The 25,782-nt window shown below is 43.7% G+C and overlaps 1 protein-coding gene across 3 annotated transcripts in view; it reads right to left on the reverse strand.

Moving 5' to 3' along the window:
• MAD1L1 (mitotic arrest deficient 1 like 1) overlaps positions 1-25,782 on the reverse strand; it is a 655,729-nt gene that overhangs the window by 230,606 nt on the left and 399,341 nt on the right. For all 3 annotated transcript variants that reach the window (XM_075010828.1, XM_075010829.1, XM_075010830.1), the window contains exon 15: positions 22,013-22,103. In XM_075010828.1, the coding sequence (XP_074866929.1) occupies positions 22,013-22,103 (91 nt within the window). The remainder of the gene's footprint in view (positions 1-22,012; positions 22,104-25,782) is intronic.

A 25,782-nucleotide genomic window follows, 5' to 3' on the forward strand; every position in this document is an offset into this window, starting at 1 on the left:
AATCAATCATTCTAATAAATCTCACCTGAGGCAATTTCCCCAAGGGTCCACACACATTCTTTTTTCCCCTCCTCCATTTGATTTGTGAGCTATACCCCTTCTGCAACCTTAAACAACTCCTCTGCTGTTTGAACAAGAACTCACTGCTGGGTACACTATTTTATCATCTTTAGTCACGCTATTACTAACCCAAGTGCTATTACAGATATGAAGAGTAGAATGCTTCCATTACATCCCGTGCTTATATACTGCAGTACCCAGAGTGTTTTCGAGCTCACTTGCAAGTTGTGGGAAGCTCACAGACAACCCAGTCCCAGCCAGCACTTGGTCCTGATAAGGCATAGTGCAGCTCTACTTGCACAGGGAGAGCAGGAAAATATCTCCCTGCCACTGCCCAGCTGGAGTGAAACTGCCCTATTAATTTCAGTGGAGCAAGATAAAAATTAATTTATTTTGTGCTGTACCCAGGGGAGAGGAACAGCCAGACTCCCACAGTGGCCTCAGTCCTACCCCCAAAGTATAAATTACTTGCTGCAGCCGATTACGCAATTTGTGGATAGGAGCAAAGACAGAGACGAGCCCCTTGAACCAAAGAGGCAAGCAACCCTTTCCGCCTCGTCACCCTCATGTACATATAGTGACATTTTAATTAGATCCCCGTATCTCTGACAGACGTCTCCCTGGATCACACACACTAAAACAGCCTTTCACTTCTCACTTGCTTAAAGAATTTGAGGCCTCTACGAAAACCAGCCTCTCACTCTCTCCCTTCCTTTTCACCCAGCAATTCAATGATTTGTCAGACTAGGGTAGAAACCTATCAGTGATGATTGTATTCTGCATGCGCTGTGAAAGTTTAATAGCTGATCTTATCTGCCTCCCCATTTAAACTCCAAGCTCAATTGTTTTTCTCCCTGCCACTGCAAGGACTCCTCCCAGCAGCATGGATGCTCTTCCAAATGGTAAGAGTCACATCTTCATTGAGAATTGAAAAGAATAAGGGAAATTTATGGATAAACTGAAACAAGAAGAATGGCTAGGAGCAGCACTAGACAACCTATGAGCTTCAGTGGGATGTCAGGGAAACAGTACCAAGCCAGGAGCAGTGAAGTCAGTGTTGTGTTGAATCTGACAAACTACATAACCAATACTCCAGTAGTACATCTTCCCTGTCAGGCTGGAGTCCTACACCACAGACGCAGCCAGGCAGGACACACTGCACATCTCATGCATACCGAAGGGGTCTGTCTCCTTTTTATCCTGTGAAAGCCCTCGGACATCTTGTCACGCCAGCAAAGTTTTACTGAATTGGATTGGAGATGGGGGTGAGAACAGGAGGGGATGAAAGGATACAGTCAGCAGCTCTAGTGGAGAAGGAATCCAGCAGGGAAGGCATGGGATACAGGACAGCTGGCTAAACATTTTTTTATTTTCTGAATTTTGTTTTGTCCAGCTGGGGTCGCCAGTTTGCAGCAAAGGTGACCTAAGAGCACAATGATCCCTAGGCAGTCGGCACGGTGGGTCTGCCCTGGAGCTGAGGCCCATGGCATGGGTTCCCCTGAATTTTCCCAGGAAACCTGCCTTTGTTTCAGCAGCAGTTGTGTCAAATCAAATCAGTACTAGGTTCAGAGAAATATTTCTCATTACCTACATGGTATTTCTCAACTAAATTAAGTTTTTGTGGAAAACGTCCAGACATCCCTTTTACCCAATACTAGGCATTATACTGGTGGTAAGAGGACTTGTCAAGGCTGTTCCCCACTCTAGAACTCTGAGTGCAGAAGGTGAGCGTATGCAAGAGACCTTAAAAATACCTTGCTTCTATAAGCTTCTTCTTAAAAGCTTTCCAAGGTCACAGACTCCCTAACCTAGGGTTCTCTTCAAGAGACTGTGTGAAAATGGTGATACACAAAGAAACATTTCCCCTCCCTAATTTATACCATAACTCAGTCGATAAAGCAACGCCTAGTTCTGCAGAACCCTAACCCTTTTTAAGAACCCTGGCAGACAACCGTGGGATCTCCAAGTTCTTAACTCTCCCTTCGGAGAGAGCTTGAAAACAAAGAGCAAAACCAACTGCAATCTCTAATAGCTGACCTCTCAGTCTCAGGCATGCGAATACACAGAACCTCCTAAGACACAGGAATAAAATCACCACCTTAAAAGGTGATTTTATTAATAAAAAAGAAGAAATACTGATTAATATGTGATTGTTGGGTGTTACAGAGCACTACAAAAGGGAGAGTTAAAAACACAGAGAATTACTTCCCTGGGATTCGGTGGACTCAATGACCTTTCAAGGTCCCTTCCAGTTCTATGAGATAGAGAGATATATCTTGAAGGGACTAGTCAATATTAAGTTACAGTATACAGGGGAAGAGGAGGACACATCAGGCAGCCTGTGAAGCACCACACCAAACCAAAAATTTTAAAAAATAACCCAATTACATGTGACTAAACATTTCCTTTCTACTCAGATAGCTAATATTCCAAGATTGCTCTCAAGGCCTGGATATTACTGAAAACTCCTAGTTTGGTTTCAGGCTTAATCCATCTTTCTCTCTCTCATCTGGACACATAAAGGACCCAACAGGTAATGTTCCAGTTCAAAAATCCCTCTCTTTCTTCCCACTCTTCTAGCGAGACTAAGCCATGGCTGAAACCCTGCTCGTTATCATGACACAGAGCAAAACAAAGAAAGCCTGATTCTGATTTATGATGGGGTCTCTTTATGTTGCTCTGATAGTGTAATGTGTTCTTGCTGTCTACAAAAATCATTTAGGGTCTGGACCCAGAAAATCCAATTCTTATGGATGGGAAGAATAAGTATGATTAACTGAGTCCTCCTGACAGCTCACATGTTTGATTTACAAGCCTCTAGCCTTGTTTATTTATTTAGATTTATTTCTAGCAGCCAGATTGTACTTTGAATCCTTTGAAAAAGATTAAAACTGGAAACCATTCATGTACACACACAACACACTGCTGTTATATTTCAAACGTTTTAAAATATTTATGATTACCACTATAATCACAATCATAACGGCTGCCACACATCTAACCATCCTTTTCTTGCATAATACACTTCAGTGCCATCAACAAATGTCAGCTGTAGTGGATCAGAGGAAGAGCATTCCAGAGCTGAAGGAGAATGCCCTGACAGCAGCATTCCACATGGCTGTCCTTTCTACAGTTAGGATTTTTATGGAGACCTTCTCCAATACCAAGCCTTAACACTGTGGCTGTCTCAGGTTTGGTTTTGATCTGCCTAAGATCTTCAGCATGATGAACATGAGGGTTGAAATATCAACTTTGCTTTGAAGGGTCATCACCTTGAGTAGAATTCCATGTTGTGTCCAATATATGTACACTCTTTTTCAGGGAATTGTTGTTTATTTTGTTTTGTGTGTACTGCCAAACACCCCATGGAGATAAAGCTTCTACACTAAATGTCCCATAAAGGTTTAAACATTATTTGGCAGAGAGAAATGGTGAACTTGATGTGCCAAGTCCATGCTTGAATGAACTTGTAGAGACCAATCATATCAGATGTTTAAGGATGCAGCTTTATAAAGACACCACCTTTCTTTCCAACACTTGTCACCATCTTACACTACATATTGGCTATGTCTACACTAGCCCCAGAACGTTGAAAGAAGCATGATAATGAACCTAACTGAAAGATGCTAAAGAGGTGCTGCCAAGAATATGCAGCACCTCACTAGCATGACAGCTGGAGCACTTCAAAAGTGCCGCTTTTGGTCGCACGCGGCTTATCTACATGGGGTCCATTTTGAAAATTACCCCGTGTAGATGAGCCACATGTGATCGAAAGCAACACTTTCTAAGTGGCATGGCTGCCATTATTTTAATGCGGCACTGCATATTCATGATAGCGCCTCATTAGCATCTTTCCATTAGGTTCATTATCATGCCCCTTGCAAAGTTCTGGGGCTAGTGTAGACATAGCCATTGAGAAAAAAATAACTTTTAGACTGCAATTTCCCCTCGCCTGTTGTCCTGATTTAAAGGGACCATCTCCTCCTATTTAGAGTAGACTGTCAATGTCCACTCTACTGTTCCCGTCTCTCTCATTGACAATCAGACCTGGGCAGAACATCTGTCAAAAGCCTGATAGATGTTTTATGTTTGCGTAGATACCTAACCCTTAAAAATTAAATAAAAATAGAAGCGAACAACTAAATATTTGCATCACGTAAGCCAATAATTCCTTAGGCCAATAATTTTGTTCCTCACAACCATTTGCCACAAAGATAACAGGAACAGCATCAGGGGAATGTTAATGAACTAAGACACAGGTGGTCCTTCCGACAGCAAACGCACATTTTTGGGTGAGGGGGCACTGAGTCTACTTTTTGCTTTTCCAGACCCTCAAATTAAATCACAGATAAGGTAGGTCCATAACTGGCAGTCTACATTGTATGGAGATTTTAATCCAATCTGACAAAAAAATTCTTCCAAAGTGGAAGTGAATATAAGCAATGCAGCATTAGTCTGTGTTTTGGCTCAGCACTAACTGCCTGGCTATATCATTTGTTTCTCATACAATTGTGACCTTTGGTCCAGTTACTTAGCAGAGTGGCTACACAGATTCACTGAGTTCCCAACCGTTCATGTGAGAGGGGCAAGTTCATTGCCCCATATTTAATTTATACAGAATTCTTTAGAGGAACTCATTTTCTTTAGGGAGTTCCCTGGCAATAGGATCCTGGTAGGTGAAAGATCAGTCTGTTTCCTTAAGTTATAAGAATGTTGTCCTCTAACACAAATAGTGACATTAAACGTTGATGTCTTTGCTCACATCAAAGTTCTTCACACACCAATAACAGCCTCTTAACAGCCTCCAACCAAATTTAAAACTACCCCCATTACAGTGCTCATGGCCAGAAGGGACCACTGTGATCATGCAGTCTGACCTCATGTATAAAACAAGCCACAGAACTCCCCTAAAATAATTCCTTTCAAATTGGAGCAGATCTTCAAAAATCTTCATTCAAAGATTACCTGTTCCAATTTTTCTCGTTTCCAGCTTGAATCTGTCCAGCTTCAAATTCCAGCCATTAGGTTCTGTCATATATTTACTTATTAAGGAGACCTTAATCAATTATATGTTTCCCATGTAGGTGCTTACAGACTATGACAAAGTAACTCCTTAAATCTGCTCTCTATTAAGCTAAACAGATGGAACTAAATAGCTGAGTCTACCACTATAACGCAAGTCTTCTTGTCCTTTAATCATTCTTGGAGCTCTTCTCAGAACTCTTTCCAATTTATCAACACCCTTCTTGTACAGTGGACTCCAGAATGGACATGCTATTCCAGCAGCAGTAACAGCATTGTCAAAATCAGAGATAAACTATTCCCACTCAGGATTCTCCTGTTTATGTAGCCAAGGGTTGGATTAGCCCTTTTGGCCACAATATCACATAGGACATGTCTATACTACAGAGTTATTCCAAAATAAGCTTTTCTGGAATAACATGTCCACACTACAGGGTAGTCCCAAAATAAGCAAAATGTATTCCGAAACAGTGTGTCCACACACAATAGAAATTATTTTAGATTAGAGCCCCTGGAAGCATATAAAAGATAGTCACTTGCAACCAGTGTTCTATTTTCTACACTGCAGCATTATTTTGGAATAAACTTATGAATAAACTTTCAGAATAGCTTATTTCAAAATAGCTCCTATTTCCTGTCTCTACAGCCCCTATTCCGAAATATCTATTTTGGAACAAGTGCTACTCCTCATAGAATGAAGTTTACACAATTCAAAATAAACCATGGTTATCCCAAGCTATTCCCTGGCACAGATAGGACTATGTCAATGGCAGGGCTTCTGCCAACACTACTACCACCTCTCTGGGAAGTGGGTAATTACGCTGAGAGAAGAATTCTGCCAACAACGTCATAGTGTCTCCACTAAGTGTTACAGTGGCACAGCTGTACAGCTGCAGCACAGTCATTAGAGATGAGTCCACAGGTTATAACCATTGACTTTAACAGACCAATCTTGCAAATCTTCCCAACGGATTTCAGTAATACCAACTTGATCTGGTTTACACTCACAAATGAGCAATTCTAATTCCTCCTCTTTGCTACCCAGTCTTATAACAATGGTGTAAGGACAACTGGGCTACGTCTACACTGGAAGTTACTGTCAACAGAGTAATCTCGACAGAACCTCTGTCAACACATTGCATCTACACACAACTTGCTCTGTCGACAGAGAACTGCCAGACTGCGCTGCACTCTGGTGACAGAAAGCAAAATGGCAGCTCTGCAAAAGGGCTGCCTGGCAACCAGACGCCCTCTCTGTCAACAGAAGTGTCTACACTGCACTTTTGTCGAAAGTACTCTGTCCAGAGATTGTTATGCCTCAAATTTTTGAGGCGGTAATACTGTCGAGGAAAATGCAGAGTTCTGTTGAGACTTTGCCAACAGAATGCTTTAAGTGTGTAGACGCTCCCTGAGTTATGTCAACAGAAGGCCTCTTCTGTCAACAAAACTCTGTAGTGTAGACCCAGCCCTAAAGAGTTCTTCTCTGTATCCTCCAATTATTTGAAATTACATTCTCAACATCTTGATTTTGTGCTAAAAATGGGCTGACTTCTCATCTCTTTTTACCCACCATCTGTGTTATTAGTCTAATGTGGCCATCCTGAGCAGACTAATTCCCCTTCTACTAAGACTAATTCCCCATTCCACCAAAGTTCTACAAAATCCAAATCCTTCACTATTTAGCTAGTCAGTGGTTCATTTCCAACCTTCTAACAGTTAGAGAATATCAACATAAGCCTCTGACTTTACATTGACCAGAGGCCAAAAAAAGATCAAAACAGCACCTAACACAAGCAGCAGCACAAAGAAAGACAGGAAGGAATTGTGATATCTTTTGAATTATTTGATAAAAATACACTAAGTAATTGGGCCATTAAACAAAGGCTGAAATGACTTCAAAGGAAAAGAAAACTAAGATCCATGTTTGGAGAGAGCAGTAGGTTCTTCTGGACATGGTGTTTATTCATTGAAACCAAGACAAAAAATAAAAAGCCTCAGTAAATAAAACCTTTCTAAATGTTACTTCCCCTAAGGTTCCAGATGACATTCTTTTTTATGTTTGTGGCATCACAATGGAATTCAAAGAACCAGCATAAGAACAGAAAATAAAAGAAGAATAATTGAAAAGTAATTCTTGCAATCAAATGACTACATAACGAGAAAACACACAGAGGAGTATTCACTGGTAACCTTGACATGGTTTCCTAAAGCCTTGCTAGTTCTTAGCTATGTTATAATTAAAATCACCCTTAAAAGTGAAGCCTCTTTTCAAAATACTTTTAGGCCTCTATTTTGTTTACTCCAGCTTGGCTTTACCCAAGGAGGTGATTGTGAGGCATGATTACAACTTTCTTCTGGTATAGGAGTCCTTTGCAGTTGATACTTATGAATATTATCACAGCAATTTTAATCAGAACTGATAAACATGTAGAGAAGATATTTTACATATCTAACTATATTCACTTCTGTACATTAAAGGCAACTTGCCTTCACAAACAATAATCTGTTCTTATTTACCATGTATTTTAGAAACTTGGTGAGTCTGTCTATCCATCCATCCATATATTTGTTCAAGAACTAAACGGTAAGAGCCAGCACTGCCAAATTTGGCATGCAGCTTTCTCTTATCATAACTTAAAACGAGGCAAGTGTTTGGTAGTGCCAGGACAATGGGATGTGCCTGGAATTTGATTGTTTCTCATAAAATGGAGGGATCTGGGAGGAGGGACAGTTATACTGTAGAATGACCACAGGGGGCCAGTAAGGGGCCAGAGATAGGGACCAGGATTGCTATAATCCCTTTGGGCCAGCAGGGGGGCAGGGGTGGAGAACGAGACAGCTATTTACTACATATTTCAGAAAGTTTGTTTGTTTTTCCCCTAGACAGGGGACATGCACCCCTCCCCAACTGTGCATACTGCAGCTGCAATAGCCATGACAGGCACTTCTCACCTGGTCCCAAGCTGCTGTAGCGAGAGAGGGCTGTTGTCCTCTCTTCCAGAGCAGCCTGCACACCAAACCCCTCCTCCCCATTCCCATTCCAGAGCTTATTTGAATTAAGGACCTGTGCAACGCCAAGTAAATCTATTCTGCTTATATCCTGGTTCTGCCCCCTGCACAAATGTACTACGGAAGGAACTTTCCCTTAACTATGCTTTCTGTTAGTGACAACTGCACTTGTGCAGTTAGCAAATATTGATTTTTGCCATGTGAGAGGCTATACATTTTTGTAGCCCTGATCTATGCTTTGTGATCAGGTATCAATAAAGAACAGACTCAATTACCCACTCCTGCAAGTTAGACTTTTAAATAGATCATGATCCTTTTTACATCAGGGAACTCTGTCAATGTGAACTATGGCAGCACCTTCCTTGTGTGCACTAGTGCGTTCATCTCTTTGTGCTTGTGTATTCAATATGGCTGCACTAGCTCGAGTTCTTCCTAATGCAGTGACTTTTAATTTGTGCCTGTACCCTGTTCACAAGCACTAGTTCAACTACCTCTTCCCCATACTTGTCTCTTGTTAGAGTGCATTAAACACAGTGATCTGGCAATGCTCTTTGCTTTCTGCTCCCATGCACTAGTGCAGCATGGTGACTTCTCCACGTCAGTGCCTTCTGCTCACGTAGGTGCACTTAGTGCAGTGACCTTTTCATGTCTGCAAGCTGCTCAGGCAACCATAGTGCACTCTTTCCCCTTCTGCTCATTAAAGGAGCTGTGTGATATAGCAGGACTTCTGACACCTTCAGAGACACTAGAAGAATCTTAATAAATTTATTAAGTATTTTTGGTATATGATGTTAAATGTATTATGTGAATGTTAATCAGCCCCTGCAGAAATTCGAGACAGGCGCAATGTATATTAAGCAATGCAGTACTGGCTCTGGAAGTGCAACTGGGAAACTTCAGGGGTTTAATGTTCAATGTTGGCATTTCTAAAAAAGTCAGTGCATGTTAATACTTCACTGCACAAATGTGCATCTCTGCATTACGTTTTAGTCCCTGATGTTAACAAACATAAGCAAGTCTGTACTGAATACTTAAAAAAGACACCCATTTTGCACAGCACATTCAGCTGAGGCACCATCAAGCTGTATACGTTTGTCTCTCAAATGACAAATCTACCTTTGAGGTGTTCTGTCGACCACACAAAGGAGGGTGTTTTGCATGTGCAACAGGATGTAGGAATAAAATGTGAAGGTAACTATCGAAATAACAATGTGGACAATTTAACCATTGGGTCAACTTACCCAGCGAAATGAGGAATCTCCATCACTTGAAGTATGAGTCAAGGATGAATGTCTTTCAAAACGTTCACCCAGAAATTAGGTACCCGGTGCAGGAATCAGTTGGTGAAAAGATATGGCTTATGCTATGAAGATCAGACTGGGAGGATTATCTCAGTGGGCTCTACGACTAACACTTAAACTCCCCTTCCACCTCTCAAGACCTCCTGATCCCACAAGCAAGCTGCCATTTCCCCTCAGTACTCAGCGCCTCAGTACATCCCGTTGTAACACACACATGCATATGCAGAGCCCTGGCTAGTTTAATAATTCATGATTTCCAGAACCTTGGCTCCTAACACCCTTTTCTCCCTCCTTCCCCTGACACTTAGGAATATAAGTTCTAAACCTTCCATACAACAAGTCCGACCCCTTCCCTCACTGGGCATCATCACTTTTTGAACACACAAACAACAAGCGAATTTGCTGGCAGTGGAATGCACTTCAGCAGGACTCAAAACATTGTTAGCATCCCATCCCAAACCCTGACTGAGACAAGGGGATCTTCAACTGGCTTAAGCGCTAATGCAGAATCAGGAGTGTGCCCTTGTAAGCTGTGAGTATGACACACACACATATATGCACGCTGGTGTGACCACAGTTTTTCCATTGTGTGAAAGACCTGGGAAGTTGAGCAAATTTCATTTAAAATCATATTTAAAGGTGTTCTTAAAAAATGTGGAGGCATCACATCTTTGCGAATACACAGCTGCCAGGAAAATGCAGACCTCATTTCTAAAGAAAGCTGGGATGGCACAAAGGTCACAAAGGGAGACTTTTAAACATGGTTAAGGTAGCTGCAAATGCCTGAAAATACAGATTCAACCTCTTAAATCCAGTACTCTCTTGTCTAGCAACAAGATTCCCAGAGTTGGGGCTGGACCTGCATCAGCAGGGAAGTGGCTGATTCCAGAGTAGTGTCCGGCAGCCCAGCCCAGGCCAGAACTGGAGCCCCCACTGGCCCTGCTGCAGCATGGGGGATGGGGAGGGTGAAACCCCGTTAGAGTGTGGGACTGGGGTCAGAGCCCCTGCTGGAACCCCTGCAGGATCATGGAAGGAGGAAGAAGAGGGAAGCTGGAGAGGACAAGCCAGCAGGCTCCAGTGAGCAGCAGTGGAGCTGCTTGGGAGTCAGCCCTGGGGAGTCAACGGTGCGCAGCAGGGTACTGTCACACACTGAGCTGGGGAACAGTGGGACCACAGCCACCAGGGAGCAGCACTGCCAGGGAGCCTCAGGACTGGGCAGCTGCAGGGCCAGGGAGTCATCCAGGAAGACAGCTGGGGACTGGTGGGCTGGGGACTGGTGGGACCACAGCTGCCAGGGTGAGAAAACCACAGTTGGGTCTGGGAGACCAGCACCCACAGCTGGGCTGGGACCTGGAAGTCTGTGTCCCGGACCTGGGGAGCTGCAAGTGATGTCAGAAAAGTGGCTGAGCTTGGTGTCCAGAAGACGATACCCGAGGGCATTGACCTCCCCTGGTCTGACAATATCCCTTGTCCGGGACTGCTGAGGTCCAGAGGGTGCCAGACCAGGGGTACACATAATCAGCTCCATCAACAAGACGCCATCCAAAAAGCTATGGCTGACTGCAGAGATGCATGCAGTTTGCACAAGTCTTCTTGCATCCAAGAAGCCCTTGCAGAAGAAAAGGGCCTAGGGGAATATATAAGCATGGGCACAGGAAAGGTTTCCACTGCAGTCAAGCTATGCTACAGAGGGTCACGTGGACTGGGAGAATGCAAGGGACAAAGGGTGATAGAGATGGGTTTGTGAAAGAGAAGTCATCAGGATAAAGTCTGCAGGGAATTATACTTAGGCAGACCTACAATGGTTGACAGTGTTCCTTGAAGTTTTATAACAGAGAAAATGATTCATCCATTCCTTACATAATGAGCAGCTCACCTATTAAGTGAACTCAACTTTGCCTGAGGCCCTTAATTCCCGACTAGTTACTGCCTGGAGGGCAAAGATCTAGCTATATAATTAGTCATTAATGCTTAATAGCGGAGATGAAGACGGTAAGTTAGTGTGTGCTCTCCCACCACCAATCAGATAGATTTTGACTAGGCTAGGATGTAAAAGCATGTCAGAAGGTGTTCACTAGAGTGTTCAAGCATACATGTTCTAACAGGCTAAACCAAACAAGGCAGTTTATTATTTAACATGTGCTAAGCTAGTCAAGTTAAAACATAGGATCCTTACAGGTTTGAAACTGATCAGTTTAAGCTGTGTTATAGTTTAAACTTCCTTGACTTTCAGAATTCTATCATTAGCATCTTTTAGCCAACACTATAAACAAACTGAAAAGATGTTGTCTATCTTGGGAAATTTACTAGAATAGCTGTTTCAGAATAAGCTATTTGGAACCCCATATGAACTGCTTTCCAGAATACTCGAATATTGTGTTCACATGGGGAACTATTCCATACCACCTACTCTGGTCAATTTCCTCATGAGGACAAGGCCTAACTTCTAGGGGAGATGACATCTAGGAACCCCTTCCCGTGGTGTGTGATTGTACCAAGCAATGGCAATTTTGCTGAAGAAGCTCCATTGTATGGGACCAGGTCCTCAGAAATCACTCATGGCATCATCACTCCTTACTTGAATGATGTTATTTTCCCCACAAAAGTGGTTTCATAATCCCCAGTGGTGGCCCTTTAGTTCATATCTTCCCTTTCAATCTCCCCATGCTAGATAATTTGCACACTTAACTGTTTAAATATCTATAAGGATTTTAGTAGAATATACAATGATACCTTTGTTGTTATTCTATTATGTTTTAATGAGGATAATAAATAAATTCAATTCTTATTCTTATTCTTATTCTTATTCCTAGGGGGCTGTCATTCAAAGACTATCTGGTTCCAGTGTTATTTTGTTCAGGTCCTCTTGCCCTATTCTAAGGGCTCAAAGGGAGCCAAAACAACTCCTGGTTCCACCCTACGCAATATGGTGTCTCAGACAGAGATGGGAAAGGAAGAACTGGGATTGTCTGGGCAAAGAGACAGTGCACCATCTGTTCTCTGAACTGAATGACACAGGGGTCCTATGGGGTCCAGTGTTAAAACCAGTATATCAGGGGTGGCCACGGCTCTGGAGCCCGCATTGGGCTCCTTGAACAATGAAATTCCTGATCAGAGCCACATGCTGGGAGTGCTCATCGATGATCTATGCACTTGCCCCAGCACCTGTAGGGAGAAGAGCATGGTGGCAACTCTGGTGAGTCCCAGATACTGGGAGAGGGGCTGGGGGTGCTGGTTCTGGGGGGAGGGAAAGGGGATTGGGTTAGAGTGGGGAAGATTGAGGTGCCTGGCTCTGGGGGAGGGTTGGGTGCACTGAATCAGAGAAGGGGGCTGGGCATGCCTGGCTCTGGAGAAGAGGAAGGGGCTTGAGTTAGAGGAGGGGGGCTGGGAATTCCTGGCTCTGGGGAAGGGGGAGGGCATTGAGCCATTTATTACGTATTTATTTTTATCTATCTGTATATAATATGTGGTTCTTTGCACTCTATCCACAGCTATTTTGGCTCTTCGACTGTAACTGGTTGGCTACCCCTGCAGTATGTAACAATGTAATTAAAAACTCTGTCATAATGGATATGTTGCACAGGCAATCTTAACACAGAAATTTTCTAACCCAAGAGCACTTTACTTTGAAACTTTAATTTTTGTTTAATGTTTGTGTGAGAGACAACTATATAGACACACAAACATATACCTTCTTCATTAAGATATCTAGTTCATACTTTACTTTCACTTAATAAAAATGAATGTATGCAAAAATCTACTCCCTTGTATCATTTACTTTCCAAGTAAAGAATAGTAAATTCATTAAAGTAGTTATGCAGTATGATATGTGTGACAGAGTGGGGGGAGTGCATGTGTGAGTCAGGCTGGATGTGAGAGGCAAGCCGAGCAGCTCCCAGTGGCTAAGGATGACCCTGGGGCTACAACTGGCAGGTAACACCTCTGCCCTGAACAAAGAGGAGGGAGGAGCCGAGCTGGGTTTTTGAATCGGGGAACGGCAGTTAGAGGCTAGGGGAAGAGAGAGCTGGAAGGCAGCCAGCCTGGGGAGGGGGAAAGCTACACCCCAGAGGGGCACCCCTCGGGGTCTTCTCCCCAGGACGGGTTGGAAGGACTGTCTTTGACTGCTGTACTGTCGCTTCTGTGAGAAACTGGGCATCTGTTGCCTAATAAACCTCCTGTTGTACCTGCTGAGTGAGAGTCACTCCTGCCAGCGGACGGCGTGCAGTGCGGGGGGACCCCTGAACCCCATCACAATATGCCAGTTTGATTCCTATATGGCTGTGGCCACACTAGCCCCTCCTTTTGGAGGGGCTTTGCTAATGTGGCACTTTGGGATATGCTAATAAGGCACTGCCATGCATACACAGCACCTCATTAGCATAATGGCAGCCACGCAGGCTTCAAATCTGCCGGTTTTGAAATACAGCCGCCCGTGTACCCGTGGGGGCCTTTCAAAACAGACCCGATTTCTAAAGGTCCCCCTGGCTACACGAGTGGCTGTGTTTAGAAACCGGCAGTTCCGAAGCACGCGTGCCCACCATTATGCTAATGAGTTGCTGCATATTCATGGCAGCACCTCATTAGTATATCCCTAAGTGTCATATTACCATAGCCCCTCCAAAAGGAGGGGCTAGTGTGGCCACAGCCTATGAGGCACAGTGTTCCAGCATGGTTATACGCCTACAATTTTCAGAGCCTGAAAAATGTATGAGTGAAAAGATTGGAAGATGTTCTTTATCTTTAGAGATTCACTTCTCTGAACTGTAACCAGAGTTTTGTTTTTCTCACCAACCAGCTGTGAACCAATTACAAGAAGTTCTAACTAGTCGAGCTCCCTCTCTAAACATATGGATCCAATTAAGTCAAACGGCAGCTGATTTTAATCAATCTTGCTTGAAGCAGCCAAACGTCAAGAATCTCTTCTCCTGCAACTAGAAGAGCTGAAGAGAGCAGGAAAAGCAGGAGAGCGGTATTTGCATAAGGAACACTTCTCCATCCGGCTCCATTGCCTGTAAACACAAGGCTCCTAGCAGTAATAAATGCTAATTGAGCACTCTTCATAAGCCTTTCCTCCCCTTTCCCCACCCCACAAAGCACTGATTTGATCAGTCTCTTTTTCCTGGCTTCAAGTTGCAGCTTCACCCAGTGAGCAGAGGGCAGATTTCTTGAAGTGTTCTGGACTTTTTACAAGCTAAGCCACTTCCTAAGATGACCACAATAGTTTGTCCACAATATGTAAAAGCAAGTCACGATAGCAGCTGTGCTCTCTCATCCCAGTACGGGACACTATAGCAGAAATGGGTGCAGATACATGAATACCTACGTGTGTGTGATTTCCCCCAGCTGACCTCCCCCTACCTCAGGTTCAAAAGATTTCAGTCAGATGTGTCATAGCAAAGGAGTCACGTTGTCCTCCTACAATCCAAAAAAATTTTTGTGGGTTCTTTGTAATTTGAGGTTTTTACCAGCAGACAAGATCTGAACAGCAAGTAATATCCATGCTATTGTCTTTATATGAGTGAAGGAAAATCAATGCAACCCACACCTAGGTGTCAAGAGACAAAGTGATATTGGGAATGGAGGGGCATGAAGTTGATGGAGCCTCTAGCCATAATTCAAGATGTACCCATGCAAGCAGAGAATACAAAGAGATGTCAGATGATATATATTCTACTGCAGAAGCTCATCAATATCTCAACTTCCTTACCTGCTAATTCATGCCTAGGGAGTACAGAACACATAACTCCTAATACAACAATAACTTTCAAATCACATACCTGCCCTCTGGCCAAGTTAGTGCCATGTAATTCACAGGCAGGTGACAATGTGTGATATTTTTTTCTGAAGACAGCTTATTCATGTGTCAATACAGTCAAAGCTCCAATATCAATATATAAAGATTTGTGCACTTAGTTTTTATGCTTGACTTCACTCATTTTCTATCACACCTCCCCCGCCAACACATCAACACATTTTATATACCGTCTTTTAAGCAACTTTTATTTACTGAAGTCCAATCATTTATTCTAAGAAACATTTACCTACCTTTCGTAATTGTTGTTCTTTAAGATGTGCTGCTCATGTCTATTCCATTTAGGTGCACACAAACTACGCGAACGATTGTGTGGTCTGATGACCAGATGGCTGCTCTACATATTTCGACTATGGGTACCTGCACCAAGAAGGCCACGGAGGAGGCCTGAGCCCTTGCAGAACATGCCGTGAGTGCCAGGGCTGGCACCCCTGCAATATCATAACATGCCTTAATACATGATGTTATCTACTTAGACAAACACTGTGCTCATGTTGGCATATCCTTCACTCTTTCTTTTATGGAGATGAAGAGTTGGGGGAGCAGGACTTCAGGAATGGTTTCATATGCTCTAAATAAAATGCTAGTGCTCTTCTAACATCCAATGAGCGTAGTGCATGTTCTTTACTGCTTACGTGGAGCTGGACAAATGGGTTGACCAAGACCAATCTTCCCTGGGACCCTCAGTGGAAGACCAAGATGACTGTGAGATGTACCCTGACAGATGATGTGGATATTCCCTGTCTTCTGAAGCCCAAAAGGTAGTCCAGGATGACAAGGACAGGTGCCTCCAGTGGGGCTTTGTCCTGCGGGAGGGACCAGATGGAAAAGTGCTTCCACTCTGCTAGATAAGTGACCCTAGTGGAGGTCTTCCTGGTACCCAGCAGGACTTCCTGTATTGACTCAGAGCAGAGGCATTCCACAGAGCTTCCAGGCCATCTGGTTGAGAGACTCCAGCTTGGAGTGGCACAGCAGGCCTTCCTTGCTCCTGGGTGATAAAGTCCAGGACTGTTGGCTGTGCTATTGGTTCATCCACTGAGAGCTCCAAGACAGTGGGGAACCAGTTCTGGCGAGGCCATGCTGGCGCCATGAGTATTACAGAAGCTCTGATCTGCAGAATTCTGAGGAGGACCCTGTGAATTAAAGAGAACAGGAGAAAAGTCCAAGAGGAGATGGGTTGGCCAGGGGATCTGGAACACATCTCCCAATGACCTTGAGCTGTGGTTGAGGAAGGAGCAAAATCATGACACTTCCTGAAGCCGCTGGTTACAAAGAGGTCTAACTGAGAAAACCCCTACCTGTGGAAGATGCTGAAGGCCACATCCGCCCTGAGGGACCACTTGTGCACCCAAAACGAGCAGGAATCTGCTAGGATGTTCTGTGGGCCTGAGACGTAGGTGGCCTCTAGGTGGATATCCCATAACTTGAGGACTTCCTGGCACAGGGGAGAGGAACAAGTATGACTCTGTTTATATAAAACATTGATGCGGTGTTATCTGTCAGGACTGAAACATACTTGTCACATATAAGGGTTATGAACACCTGACACACTTGGTGGACTGGCCTGAGATCTCCAACGTCAATGTACAATGATAACTCCCCCTGGGACCACATACCTTATGTCCTCGAGTCCCAGATACGCTCCCAATCCCAGCACTGAGGCATCTGTGACCTGCTGCACTGAAGGTTCTGGTCTGGCGCAGGGGGCTCCTGAGCAGATGACCTCCTCCTGTAGCCACCTCACCAGAGTGTCTAGCACTTGAGGAGGGGTGGGGGAACCATTTCCTCAAGCCCATTTCCATCATCATCCTCCAGGACTGAAAGGTCCTGAGCATCCTGCATGAAGCCCTTGGTGTCATTTCCGGGATGAGGACAAGGAGCAGCATGAGGGAGGCTTTGCACGATCCCAGTCTCCTGCCCTCTGGGTACTGCTGAGGAAAGGCGTACTCCCTGGGTGGCAGAATAGATTGATGCTGACCTGGACAGCAGCAGGTCATGGGTCTGGTGGTAGCCCTGGGTATCCAGATTGGTGATTGTACCAGAGCTTGCCACTGAGGCGGCCATGAGAGTTGGGGTAGCTGTGGAGCTGTGCCATGACTGAGACTGGTCTTTGGAGAACCTCAATGTAAATGATTCAACCTCTGACGCAGAACATTCTGATGCAGGCTAGGATAATGCCAAGGATACCAGTGCTAGAACATGGAACTGGGAATGGCTGCGTGTCATCAATGTGGCTTGCCACTGTGCCATCAGGGGCAGAGGCATCAGTGCTGATGTGTATACTGTTGATGCTGCCAGGTTCAGAGCCATAGCCCTAGAGTGAGCCAAGGACCTGTCTCTGAGTCCTGAAGAGAAAGCCAGTGCTAACCTCACCAGTGCCACAGGATAGTCAAGTGGTCGGTGCTGCACTGTCAACGCCGGATCTGGGGCCTGGGTTAATTTGATTCGGTCCCTAGTGGCCTCAAATCTGTCCAGGGTGGCTGTCTGGTCTGCATCGCTGACTCCCACAACATGCAGATTGGTTAAGTCTAGCTGGACAGAGCTCGACTACTCCACAGTCTGAGCAGGAGCTTGTTGTGGCACTGAAGCAACAGCATGTTTCAAGTGTCCCACCTGAGGATGCATTCTTACTGCAGGCCAGGAAGGGGCAGGCCCTGTCTCCTGCTTCTTTTTGGGTGGAATCATTTCTGAACACTGGTGCTGGGTCTCGGCACTGGAAAATGTCTCTGTGATGCAGAGGATTCACACACCAAAGTCAGTGAGCTGGGAGTCGCAGCAACTGGTGCCAGCTCCGTTTATGGTCCCAACAACTCTTCAATCAGTAGCAGAGCTTCATTTGCTCAAAGAACAATAGATTATTTATTTACTTTAAAGGAAGCGCTACAGACTAAGATTTGCAAAGTATTTTCCCCCTTTACCCGTTCATTGTCTTACCCCTCTTATTTTTTATTTTTTCTGATCCTTCACTTTTCCCATACCTGAAATTTCACTAGTGGACTTCTTCCTCAGCAAATTTGAAAAAGTTATTTTGTAACATTACCATTTGTTCTCCTTTCTTGCTTTTCTTTCTGACAAAAATAATACTTTATCCCATCATAGCCCTGCCCTCTCACTCCTGAGGTGGGAATGAATAATAAACTGGCTTGGGCATGTTCCAGTGTCTCCACTTGAATTTGGAATTACCTTTTACGAACATATTTTCCTTGTACTATCGCACTGAAGAGATTAGTAGCTGGGTAACCCATATTTAATGGGATTCAGTTGCAAATTACCCATCCACAGCAGTGCCTAGTGTTAACAGAAGTGTTTATACAGGAATCAATTTCAGGCCTGGGCCTGCTAAGGACTTGGCGCTCAAGTAAGGAATAATGAATCTTCATTAGAAGGCAGTGGCACTAAAGAATTTTTATTCTGAGGGTGCTGAAAGCCTTTGAACAAAACTGTAAACCCACAATACAATAGAAATGGGGCATTCGGTTGTTTCAAGCCGGGGCCATCACTGCACTGCCGGAATCCACACCCATGTTAGTAAGGCTGGGTTTTTTTTTCTGTTTGTGGTTTGTTTGTTTTTTCTTGTAAGCAGTTCTGACCTCTTGACCGCTCCACTGAGGCTACAGCTACACTTATCGGGAATGTCAATGGCTGCTATGCAATTTTAGGTATGCCAATTGCGTACCTAAAAACTATTTTGCAGCCATCGACATTGGTCCCTCTCCTCACTGCATTCTTATGGACAGGAGCACTCCTTCCATCGACACTCCTTAATCCTTGCAGATCACAAGGAGTTAAGGGGGTCAACATTGACCCCAGAACGCACCATGCCCCAGAAAATCTTCTTAAGAATTTGATCTTCCCCAGTAAGTGCAGGTGTAGCCTAGGTGAATAGTGATCAGTAATGCCCATCTTTTCAGTGCTCATCCTTGCACAGCTCCAGCTCCATTTGGAGAAATCTCTGTTGCCTAAGGAGTTAATCTGCTATGTTCTTTCCTTGTTATTCACTTTCTAATTCAAAGGAATTCCAAGTTTATAGGATATAAACCGACAGTAGGGAGGTAAAGAGAAGTTAAATAACCTAACCCAAGTGTGCTGTTAAATTTAATTCAGTTCTCCTCCGAGGGTTCTGGGGTCAGCAACCTTTAAGAGGTAGAGTGCAGAAATTTGACCTTTTGACCTCTATGTAGGGTCCATGCGTGGCTGATACTTTTTAAAGTCACTAATACCCTACTTACGACAGCTTTGTTAATAAATTAAGATGCAGAGCTTTACTGTTTAGCTGTGTCTGGTGGCAGGAGGGAGAGCCTGGCATGCAGAAGTGGGGCTGGTACATGCTGGGGGCAAGCAAGCTGAGGGGGAGGAACTGGGCAGCCCTGGGGAAGCAGAAACTCTGAACACCTTGATGGAACTAACCACCTGCTCAAAGGATGGTGGTACTGATGGTGAGGTAGCAAGACAGGGCAGAAATGGAAAGCACAGAGGGCTCATCCCCCACCCTAGACAGTGGGGAGAGGCAGGGGCATATAAACTAAAAAAATCCCTAACTGCTCCACCTTTGGCCTGGAGGGCACAGCCCCGCACTCCTGGCAGCTCTGTGCTGCCCTGCCGGATAGCTTGCAGGCGGGACTAGCACATCCCTGCCTTCCCATGGCAGCTCTGCTCACTGCAGAGTGTGCCTGTGGGAACAGAGCAGTGCCTGCGAATCTCTGCACCCCGGCTACATGCAGGGAGGTGGGCAGGGCTAAGCTCCCGACTCACATGCCAGGGGGTGCTGGCCCCCTTGCGGGGGCTGGTTTCTCCTTCCTGAACCAGCTCAGACAGATGATCTTTTCTCTTTTCCTATGGGTGCCTGTCATTTTCTCTTCCTCACATCTTTTCCTTTGTCTACATCCTCAGACCTTTTTTGTCCTCCTTGACATAGCCCTGACCAGCTTTATGCCCTTATTAAACTCCAAGGTTGTGAGCTGTGTCACTGAATTGAGCCATTCTGATATGCATGACTAGAGTCTGGGATGAGTTCAAATGACTTTTGTTAGAATTTGAACCCAAGCCTCTAGTTTGTGAAGAATACAACAGGCACTATGCCACCCAACTCTACTTACATGCGGAGCTAGTGGTTTTACTATAACATGAAGGCTTTGTCTCAGCGTTGTCTTTGATGCCCTGATTCCAGCCTTTACCTTACATTATATTTGCAGCATTAAAAGAGTCCAGCTACCGAAACAACCACACCCATCCACCCACTTCTGTCTCATGTAAGATAATTAGCAAAACTATACAGAAGGCTCTGAATCTTTCCTGTTCCAGACAGACCTCATAAGCTAGGTGCTGTTAGCAGTTCAAGGGCTGGGCTACTGCCACTGCTGATACTGATTATAAGCACTGTAATTCTGAGAATTCCAAACTAAACAGGGAATTACTGTGGGCAGGATGGTGATGCCCCATTGCTGGGATTTGGCAGCTAACCAAAGGTGGTGAGGATAGACTAAATATGATTTGAATGAGTTGTAACCTGCTTTGAAACCAAAGCTGCCTTTTGTGTACATTTGGAGACCGGCGCCTCAGAACACCAAACCCAATGTATTCATCTCCTTCTGATGACAGAAACCCAATTAAAGGAGAGCTGGGTGACAGGTTTTGTGCTAACCACGACTCGGCAGAGGCGCTCAGCAGCTCTCAGCTCCCCGCTTTATCAAAGCTGTCACTTCCTCCGTCTCCAGGAATTGGTAATAAAAAAGAGATTTGATTTGCCTCTAATAGGTGTCAAGATAAAATCAATGGTCTGTCTGAAATCTGGATAATTTCAGACCTGCAGGTTTTCTACCATCATAAAGCAATTTACACAAAAAGGGGGGAAAAGAGAAAGAAAGAAAAATTAAAAGAATGAAATGTTACAAGGCTGAGATGTTCGGCACATCAGAGAGAACAGCAGGGAGTGATAACACTGCTCAGAGCAGGATGGTCTTTGATTAAACACAAAATGGGCTTAGCTTCTGCTCTCTCTGGCTTCTTTCAAACAGAAGATGCTTTAAATGCAACACTCCCAACCCTCAATCTGCACAGAGTACCAATATTAAAAAAAACAAGAGCAGCCTTAGTAAACAGTCCCTTCTATTGTCACTGGTCTCCCTCACCCTCCTTTGGGGAGAGGAAGGCTTCACTGATGTATCCACAATAACATCCTGTAGCCCCTGTCTCAACAAGGAGCCATGGTGAAAACAGCACTCAAACTTTTATTTCCCTTTTTTTTATTTATTTATTTCATACCTTCATCCCCTTGGGGGGGTGGGGGGACAGTGTGGCTGGCTGCCACAACAACTTGTTAATTCAAACCCCATTATCATATTCCTGGTTTGAATAGCTCCTACCATATAAGGCCACAAGCTCCTGAGGTTTGCTGAGGACTGAAGGCAGCGATGGTGGAAGCTGTAATGTAAACAGTTCCAAGGCATTTTTACCGACCTGTCATCATAGCAGAAAACAAAGTCTAGACAGCAGTTCCCTATGCAGCAGAGCTGCAACAGTGGTTAATGTGCTCTGATGTTTGCTAGTACAGACAACAGTTTGGAGACTTGTCACCAGAAGAGGTTCTACCAAAAGATACTGGCAGATGGATCTGTTCTTGCATGCCTGAAAACATCACTAGAATCCCAGTGTGACAATATCATGCACAGAGTTTGGGCTTCTTGTGAGCTCCCCCTGCAAGGATCTGCGGACTGTGAAAGGAACTTCTGGAAGCTTGTCAATATACCCATTCACCAAGGCAGAACTGTGCCAACCTGTTCAGCCCTTCTGGTCCTGCCCCACCTCTTACCTGAAGAGTAAGCTTCTCCAATTTCATTTCCATAGACTTGTTCTCCTCTTCTAATCGCCCACGCTCAGCTTCCAACTCCTCAATTTTTAACCTGTAAAGAGGGGGTAAAATATACAAATAAATAATGCTCCAACCCTGCTTTAGTCCCAACACTGGAAAGAAAAACATGATGAGGACCAAATACAGAAGTCGTGCACCCATTATAAAATAGTGTTCCAATGATAAGACACAGCATTATGGGAAAAGAATAAAACCACAATATTGCACTATTAAGAACACACAAGTAGAAGACACAACTCACCAGGAAATTGAATATTTACAGTTCCTACAGCAATTTCACCTTGGCTGTGTCACACGTGTCTGTCTAATCTTCTGTTCCTCTTTGTTCTCGCTAAATGTTTAATTTTGGGGGGTTGCGAGTGTGTGTTTTTTCAGAGTGGATGTGTGGTTGTTTTTTAAAGAAAAAGTAAATTAAGCTACTTAATAATATGCTAGACTTTGCAAACTTACACACAATTCAGGTAATAAAAAGGGGAATGGCAGACACATTTTACAAACCTCCAACAGCACAGGCACCTATTTTTTCCAGAAGAAATTACTGAATGACAGCAGCATCTTTAGATGTAACTTATGGTTACTCCGTGCACTATGTGTGCATGTTAAAAAAAATTGCAAATCTTTTTCAGTGAAGCTGATGGTTCTTAAACATATTTACTACACATTAAGTTGGCTTTGCAGTTACATCTTTAATTGCTTCAATATTCAAAGTATTATAAAGGCCCCTCCCACCTCAACAGGTTCTCTACAGGGATAATAAAGTCATCTTGTGACTTATTTCAGCCATTCAAAATGCTGCTCTCTGCAAACATGCAGCTATTGCAATTGCTCAAGCAGCTAAGGAGAGCACTTGATAATTTTAGAAAGAGAAAAACAAAGAGCACACATTATCCGGGGAAAAGGAAGAGACACCAGGAAGAGGAAGCTGGAAAAAAATTAAAAAATGCACTTAATACAAGCACTCTGCACTATGATACCAGTTGAAGTCTTCTGCTGCCAACCAGCATCACATGAGTCTCCAAAGAAAACACCATTTGTAAAAGGATCAAGCTGAAACTGGACTGGGGTTGAGCCATGATGTTTGTATGGTATTTCCAATGCAGGTTGGGGGTGTTCTTGGCTCTGGAGGAGGAGGAGGGCATTGAGCCACATATTATATATTTATTTTTATCTCTCTCTATATAAAGAGAGAGATATATAGGTATATAAAAATAAATTTACAGATTATATAAGGTTGAGAAACACTGCAAGAGCATAAGCTCTTCTGGGTAAAACCCACTTCATCAGATGGCATAGAAAGGAAATAAAAGGCAAGTACATATGTAAGAAAATTACTGCAAAAAATTACTACAATGGAATTTTTTGCCATAATTGTCTTACATATACTTCTGCCTTTTTATTTCCACTCCATTCCACCTGATGAAGTGGGTTTTACCCACAAAAGCTCACGCCCTAATAAATCCATTAGTCTCTGAGGTGCTAAAGGACTCCTTGTTGTTTTTACTCTACAGACTAACATGACTATCTCTCTGAGGCTTGTGCACCAGAGTTATTCTTCCTCAACTGTAGGTTGCTCCATGGGAGTTTGCAAGTAAGGAGAACAATTCAGGATAGACTCAGTTGAGGAACAACAAAAAGTAAACTAGAAAAAGTTCAGGGCTCAGTACAGGCACTTATTGATTTAATATTTGACTGAAACTGAATACAAATGCAGCTTTGCAGAGAGAGGAGGCAAGAAATGTCATTTACTCACTAAAATACGGACACGACAAAATGCCAGGTTTTACTGTTGCAGGAAGTACTGTTGCATATCACTGAAGTATCTACCAATGGATTTGTAAAAAAAAGAGACTTGAAAACTTGTAACTGTTTTAACTCACGACAAGACTGTTTCAAATCTCTTACGAGGCTTTCCTGCAGCAGATGCACTGAAACTTAAAATAACTCTTAGTCTTTAGAAGACTAAAGGCACAACATTTTTGAAAACTGCCCCCCAAGCACTAAGGGAGACAGATTGCGTTAGTGAACAATCACAAAGGAACTGTATTTTCTGTGACCTGTGTATCTACCCCAGTATCTTGGCCTAGTATGTGCCTCCAATCACTGGAATCCTTCTGTTGGGCACACAGTCCTAATTTAGAAAGACAAAACCATGAAGGAAAAACTTCTATATCCCCAACAAAGCCTCGTCTACCAGGAAAGATTCAGCCACGAGAGACCCCAGTAGACAAATCTCATTTATCTGGGAAGTGTTTAGATGCTGTGGTGATGGATGTTATAGTACAACCTGAGGCACACAGGCTAACCATTCCTATTTTTAAACAGAAATAAAAAAAATGAAGTATTTCTCAAACTCTCTCCTTTCACAAAACTCTGAGTGCAAATGGAACTAACAGATGCTTCTTCTTCTTCTTCCTGTACATCCCTTATTTACAAGATTAAAATATTGGCAGGCAGGGCACAGCTGTGACTGGCAAAATAGTGTTGCCACTGATGGGGGAATCTCTCACTGTATAACCCATCTGAGAAGTGGGCACTGCCATGTAGAAAAGCTACTGCTGAACTGGAAACTACTGAATGGAACAGAAAATGTGTGTGTCAAGAAGACACTATTAAGGGAGCCAGATGGCAAAAAGATAGTGTTAGGAACGGCACAGAGAGATATCCAGCAAGTGTGACTAATAGGCACTGGCAGGGACATGAATGTCTTTTGAATCACTGTAACTCTACCCACGCACTAAATCCATAGACAACACTTAGTATTTATTTACTGGAGTTTTTGTTTGACAGCAGAAAGAAAAAGTTCAGATTTGTTCCAGCTGAAAAGGTCCTTCAACAGTTGCCACTTAAGTCTTTGCTAAAACTGTTCTTAATGCATTATTTTTATGTATTTGGTATAGAATAAACAGCCTTTGCAGATTTACCACCATCAGAGTAAAATGAGTTATTGCCTAAACACTGTTGTTCTCTGTGGTCAGCAAACTAAACAGATCCACAACCGTTTCCCATAACGAGATCTGCAGAATATGGCAAAATATGATATGTGGGGAACAAGTGATGTGAGGAACGACAGCATTTGTATTGGCTTTTATCGTCTCCTCTGAAGTAATGAAGTTGGGAAAGAATTTCACGTTTAGAGCCATAAAAGGTCTGACGAAAGCGCACATTGTTCTCAAGAGGAGAAGGAGAAAAACTGATAAAGTCTTTCAAGCTTTTCACTGAAAATTTACTTTCCATACTAAAGAAAAATGAGACAAAAGATTTTGTTTAAAGCTTTCACTCACTCACAGGATGTGAATACAGATTTAGGGGATTAATGTGGATTTCTTTGCCTTTGTGACTATCCTGCCTTTGTTTTCAGAAGTTAGCTTTTAACAGTGAAGTTTATTTGGAAATGCCTGGAGGCATACAGTCCTTTCCCATTCCTTTCCCTGCCTTCTGATGGGTCCCTTTAGAAGAGCAGCTAACAGGTGGAGGTAAGGTTAGGAGAGCAGGTGAATTGAATTGTAGGTGATGGTCTGTTGAGGCCCATGGCAAACATTAGCAGTGGAAACAATTCCCTCATGAAGTGTAGGATTTCTTTCCCCACCGTCCAATGTGGAGTTTGTATTCCTCTTCTACCAATTTCCTCCCGGAGTGAATTTGGGATGACAAATTGAATGGGGTAAGAACCTAAGTACAGTCACGTTCCTAGTTCCTGCAAGCCCACTGAC

The sequence above is a fragment of the Carettochelys insculpta genome, chromosome 16, assembly GCF_033958435.1.
Source record: "Carettochelys insculpta isolate YL-2023 chromosome 16, ASM3395843v1, whole genome shotgun sequence".
Lineage (NCBI taxonomy): Eukaryota > Metazoa > Chordata > Testudines > Carettochelyidae > Carettochelys > Carettochelys insculpta.